Below are 6,083 nucleotides of genomic sequence, written 5' to 3'. Positions count from 1 at the left end.
GGCGCCGAGCCATAGACTGTCATTTTCAATAACTGCAAGATATTCCAAATATTGATATTTTTAAATGTAACTTTTCATTCTAATTCAGTTATCCTATATCCCCAGTGACCTATGGCAATTCTCCCCTTTTTATTTCCCTTAGAGGTTTATTATGCATCAAGGTCCTATAGTTTAGTAAACTGGAATTATTCAAACTACTACTCCTAAAGCTTTTCTTATACTATTGGTGACTCTTTAATTTTGGTGCCACTGGTCTGTAGCTCTTTTATTTATTTATTTTTTTAATAGACAGAGTCTCACTTTATTGCCCTCCGTAGAGTGCCGTGGTATCACACAGCTTACAGCAACCTCCAACTCCTTAGGCGATTGGGCTTAGGCGATTCTCTTGCCTCAGCCTCCCAAGTAGCTGGGACTACAGGCACCCACCACACACCCAGCTATTTTTTTGTTGCAGTTTGGCCGGGGCTGGGTTTGAATCCTCCACTCTCGATATATGAGGCCAGTGCCCTACCAGTTGAGCCACAGGTGCTGCCCCTGTAGCTCTTTTTTTAATGGAGTTACAAACAAAGGTAAGAACAAGAGTATTCCTGAAATAAATTTGTTCTGTCTTTTAACTTGAAGCCACGTTCCCTGCCATAGGTAGAAAACCCCTGCCTAACTTTTGAGAGTATCGGTGATGGTAGTGAGTTCTTGAAGTCATTATTGGGGTTAATATATGACAGTGGCTACTTAGTCTTTTAATTTTGGCTCAAAATCCAAGAGGAAAGCATAGAGAAAATGACTTTCAAAATAGTAACTAGTTTTAACATTTTTATTGGAGCATAAGTATTTTGGATAACAGATGTTTTATGTATTTCTTATTTCCACATTTTCAAATAAGTATGTATCACATAATGTTAAATTCTAATAAATATAAAGAGAAAAGAAAGAATAAAGGATCATGTTTACTAATAAGTGTTTTGGTTTACAAAATGATGATTTGTGCTGGTCTTTAGTTCCAGAAAGCTGACTCCGATCTGGATTACATTCAGTACAGGCTAGAATATGAAATCAAGACTAATTATCCTGATTCAGCAGGCGAGGTAATCTGTAAATTACATAAACCTTTTAAAAAATAATGTTTTTTGAGAGCTGCCTGTGGCTCAAAGGAATAGGGCGCTGGCCCCATATTTTGGAGTTGGGGGGTTTAAACCTGGCCGCAGCCAAAATAAAAAAAACAAACATTTTTAACAAAATATTTTATAAAAGAATATTCTAAAGGTATTTCTAATAATAATAGATAAGAATTATATTAGGTTTGTAAAATTTTTTTTTTTTTGAGACAGAGCCTTAAGCCCTGGGTAGGGTGCTGTGGTATCACAGCTCACAGCAACCTGAGCTTCTGGGCTTAAGTGATTCTTCTGCCTCAGCCTCCCCAGTAGCTAGGACTACAGGTGCCTGCCATAGTGCCCAACTATTTTTTGCTTGCAGCCATCGTTGTTTGGCAGGCCGGGGCTATATTCTAACCCACCAGCTCAGGTGTATGTGGCTGGTGCCTTAGCCTCTTGAGCCACAGGCACTGAGCCAAATCATTTTTTTTTTTTTTTTTTTTTTTGAGATAAAGTCTCAAGCTGTCACTCTGGGTGGAGTGCTATGGCTTCATAACTCACAGCAACCGCCAACTCTTGGGCTCATGTGATCCTATTGCCTCAGTTTTTCTATTTCTAGTAGAGATGGGGTCTTGCTTTTTGCTCAGGCTGGTCTCAAACTTGTGAGCTCAAGCAATCCACCTGCCTCAGCCTCCCAGAGTGCTAGGATTACAGGCATGAGTCACCATGCCCACCCCATGGGTTGTTTCTAAACCTAGGCTATAAATTCCTTGAGAATAGGAGCTAGGTCTTTTCTTCCTTTCTTTCTCCCTCCCCTCCCCTCCCCTCCCCTCCCCTTCTCTCTTCTTCCCTTCTTTCCTCCCTTTCCTTCTTTTCTTTCCTTTCTTTCCTTTCACTTGACACAGAATCTCACTCTGTTGCCCAGGTTAGAGTGCCATGGCATCAGCCTAGCTCATAGCAACCTCAAACTCTTGGGCTCAAGGGATCTTCCTGCCTCAGCCTGCTGAGTAGCTAGACTACAGGTGCCAGCCATAATGCCCAGCTAATTTTTTCTATATCTAGTAGAGACTGGGTCTTACTATGTTGCTCAGGCTGGTCTTGAACTCCTGAGCTCAAGGGCTCTTCCTGCCTTGGTGTCCCAAAGTGCTAGGATTACAGGCGTGAGCCATAGTGTCCACCCTAGGGTTTTTTGGTTTGTTTGTTTGTTTGTTTTTTTGAGACAGAGTCTCACTATGTCGCCCTTGGTAGAGTGCTGTCCTATCACAGCAACTTCAAACTCTTGGGCTTAAGCAGTTCTCTTGCCTCAGCTTCCCAAGTAGCTGAGACTACAGGCACCTGCCACAATGCCCTGCTATTTTTTTGTTGTAGTTGTCGTTGTTTAGTGGGCCCTGGGCCAGATTCGAACCCCTCAGCTCCAGTGTATGCAGCCAGTGCCCTAGCTGCTGAGCTACAGGCGCCGGGCCTGCCTTAGGTCTTAGACTTCTTTTTTCTCCACCTCTCATCCTCTGTCATATGATTGCAGAATTAAATATTCAGCAGAATTCAAATTAAATGAATGATAGACTATGTTGTATATACAATATTTTAATTCTTAAAAAGAAGCTTAATTTTTCCTTTTCATAATTTTTTTTCTTGCTTAGGACCTTTTTATAATTTAATGAATATTAACCTTTTTTCTGATGTAGAAAAGTCCAGTTACGCTGTTAAAGGAAATATCAGCGATAAAGTCTCGATATCAAACTTTGTATACACGCTTCAAACTAGTTGCTGTTGAGCAGCAAGAGACTAAGAGCCGCATTTGTGCTACTGTGAATAAGACTATGAACATGATACAACAACTACAAACGCAAACAGACCTAGAGGTAATGTTTTCAATTGAATTTGTATAGTTTTAGTTCTGAGTATTATTTTGAAAGATACATCCCCGGTAATTTACATTTTGAAATTCAGCAGTTTGAACTATTAGGAGAAATGAGATTTTTCTTCATATCCTGAGGTATAATAGCTGTCATCTCCTTTTATAATATGTTAAAATAGACGTATGGACTTGACATGGTTAATGAAGAGGTGTGCTGTCTTGGATTATATAACTATGGCATCAGAGAAAACTTGCTTGTACTTACTAAAACTACCATCTCTGCTGGTTCCTATAAGTGCTAGTGAGACTGAGAAGTCTGGAAAGCATCTATACCAGTTGCTTAAAAATTTTTAAGTTCTCTTCTTCATTTGACTTGGTAGGGATGAAAGGGCTGATTTTCTCCATACTCTTTCTCTGTTTTCCATCCCCATCTCATTTAGTGTTAGAATCTTTGTAACTGTGAGCCTCTATCACTGATATGTATACAGCTTTTCAGATATGTTGCAGTAGGAAAAAAGATATTAGCTGCTAACCTAGGCATTAAGATTTTGAACTGACAATTGAAGGATTTGGCAACATTTTCATTTACTATCAAAGGAAAGCTAGGGCTTTAGAAAAAGCTAGGCTGTGCATCGTAGCTCATACCTGTAATCCTAGCACTCCAAGTGGCCAAGGTAAAAGGATTGCTTGAACTCAGGTGTTCAAGACCAGCCTGAACAAGAAGCCCTGTCTCTACTAAAATTAGAAAAACTAGCTGGGTATAGTGCTGGGTACCTGTAGTCCCAGCTACTTAGGAGCCTGAGACAAGAGGATTACTTTTTTTTTATTTTTTTGAGACAGAGTCTTACTTTGTCACCCTGGGTAGAGTGCCCTGGTATCATAGCTCATAGCAACCTCAGACTTTTGGGCTGAAGCAATCCTCTTAACTCAGCCTCCCAAGTAGTTGGGACCACAGGTGTCAGCCACAGGCCTGGCTATTTTTTAGAGACAGGGTCTTGTTCTAACTCAGGCTGGTCTCAAACTCCTGAGCTCAAACAACCCACCAGTGCTAGGATTACAGGCATGAGCCACTGTGCTGGTACCAGAGGATCACTTGAGACCAAGACATTGAGGTTATTGTGAGCTATGATGATGCTATGGCACTCCACCCAGGGCAATAGTGAGATTCTGTCTCAAAAAAAAAAAAAAGGGAGGCTGGGCGTAGTGGCTCACACCTGTAATCCTAGCACTCTGGGAGGCTGAGGTGGGTGGATTGTCTGAGCTCAGGAGTTTGAGACCAGACTGAGTCAGAGTGAAACCTCATCTCTAAAAAAAATAGCTGGGTGTTGTGGTGGTCACTTGTAGTCCCAGCTACTTGAGGCTGAGGCAATTGGATTGCTTGAGCCCAAGTGTTTGAGGTTGCTGTGAGCTCAGCACTCTACCAAGGGCAACAAAATGAGACTCTATCTCAAAAAAAAGGGAACAGAGGGAATAGAGTAATAGAATTTATAACGGTGGTGGTGTCATATGCTAATAAATCATGCAAAAACACGTATATGATAAACTTCTATAAATATAACTCAACGACATATTCTTCTATGTATGTGATCAAAGCCTAACAATAGAAGCATATAATCATATTCTTGGCTCGGCACCTGTAGCTCAAGTGGCTAAGGCGGCAGCCACGTACACCTAAGGTGGCGGGTTTGAATCCAGCCGGGCCCGCCAAACAACAATGACGGCTGCAACCAGAAAAAAATAGCCAGGCGTTGTGGCAGGCGCCTGTGGTCCCAGCTACTTGTTAGGCGGAGGCAGAAGACTTGCTTGAGCCCAGGAGTTGGAGGTTGCTGTGAGCTGTGATGCCACAACACCCTACCTAGGGGGACAGCTTGAGGCTCTGTCTCAAAAAATGAAAAATAGCTAAATAGTGATAGGGGATTTCAATCATATGACAATCTGCAAAGGTTTTTATTTAGTTAAGAAATATCTGCCTGGGTGCGGTGGGTCACAGCTATAATCCTAGCACTTTGGGAGGCTACGTGGGAGGATCACTTTAGCCCAGATAACAGAAAGTTCAAGGGTGCAGTGAGCTATGATTATGTCACTGTGCTTTAGCCTAGGTGACAGAGACTCTGTCTTTTAAAAAAAAAAAAAGAATTGAAATGAACAATAATTTTGTTCACCTTTCTGGTAGAAAGCTAAGGGAGTTTTCATTTTGTATCAAGTTAAAGAGAAATGAATGAAAAGTAGGTTATAAAACTTGGAAAAGGAGGTCATATTTTAGAATTAATGATGGTCAAGTGGGAAAATGTTGGCTACAGTAGGCCTTGAATCTATTACTTTAAAATTGAGAGTAGTTGAAAAGTTCAGAGAAAGTACAGGTGTGATGCTTAATGTTCTCAGAGATGTTTAAAATTAAAAAGGATTATTAAGGCCAGGCAATGTGGCTCATGCCTGTAATCTTAGCACTCTGGGAGACCAAGATAGGATTGCTTGAGCTCAGCAGGAACTGTCCTGAATTAAGAACAAGACCCTGTCTTTACAAAATATAGGAAAATTAGTCGGGTGTGGTAGCACATGTCTGTAGTCTCAGCTACTAAAGAGGTTGAGGCAGGAGGGTTGCTTGAGCCCAGGAGTTTGATGTTGCAGTGAGCTATTATGATGACACTGCACTGTAGCCAGCGAGACAGCAAAACTCTACCTCCAAAGAAAAAAAAGAGATTGTTAAAAATTTTTATGATCCAAATGCGAAAAAAAAAAAGAAAGAAATGACATCTGTAGAGAGTTGCATAATCAGAAATAGCTCTATGAGCCCAGAGTTTTTAGGATATGCAAGGTAGAATTTGTAAAGACATTTCAAATATTAAAAGATATTTATTAGTAATAGGGATAGATCTGTGAGAATAGTTAAAAGTCAAAGGCTGGATTGAGCTGAGACCTCTGAAATTTTCTAAAATAACCAAAATGGCCTTTAAAATTATTTTGGGAGCATGAAGAACAAAAAAGGGATAAGTTTGCTTAAGGCAAATGGTACTTTGTTTAGAGATAACAGAAACCAAAACTGTTTAGATTATCTTGCTATAATCTTTATCAAAGTGAGCATCTTTTTCTACCCTTGGAAGGGTAGAAAACGTATCCAAATGGATAATACTCAAAAA

At 40.5% G+C, this 6,083-nt stretch overlaps 1 protein-coding gene across 1 annotated transcript in view; it reads left to right on the top strand.

The window, feature by feature from the left end:
• SKA2 (spindle and kinetochore associated complex subunit 2) overlaps positions 1 to 6,083 on the top strand; it is a 22,476-nt gene that overhangs the window by 12,070 nt on the left and 4,323 nt on the right. Inside the window, exons 2-3 of the mRNA XM_012808748.2 lie at positions 996 to 1,082; positions 2,774 to 2,950. Coding sequence (XP_012664202.1) covers positions 996 to 1,082; positions 2,774 to 2,950 — 264 coding nt within the window. The remainder of the gene's footprint in view (positions 1 to 995; positions 1,083 to 2,773; positions 2,951 to 6,083) is intronic.

The sequence above is a fragment of the Otolemur garnettii genome, unplaced genomic scaffold (assembly GCF_000181295.1).
Source record: "Otolemur garnettii isolate 467f Iridium unplaced genomic scaffold, OtoGar3 scaffold00094, whole genome shotgun sequence".
In the NCBI taxonomy this organism is placed as follows: domain Eukaryota; kingdom Metazoa; phylum Chordata; class Mammalia; order Primates; family Galagidae; genus Otolemur; species Otolemur garnettii.
This window is presented reverse-complemented; position numbering and strand designations above follow the sequence as displayed.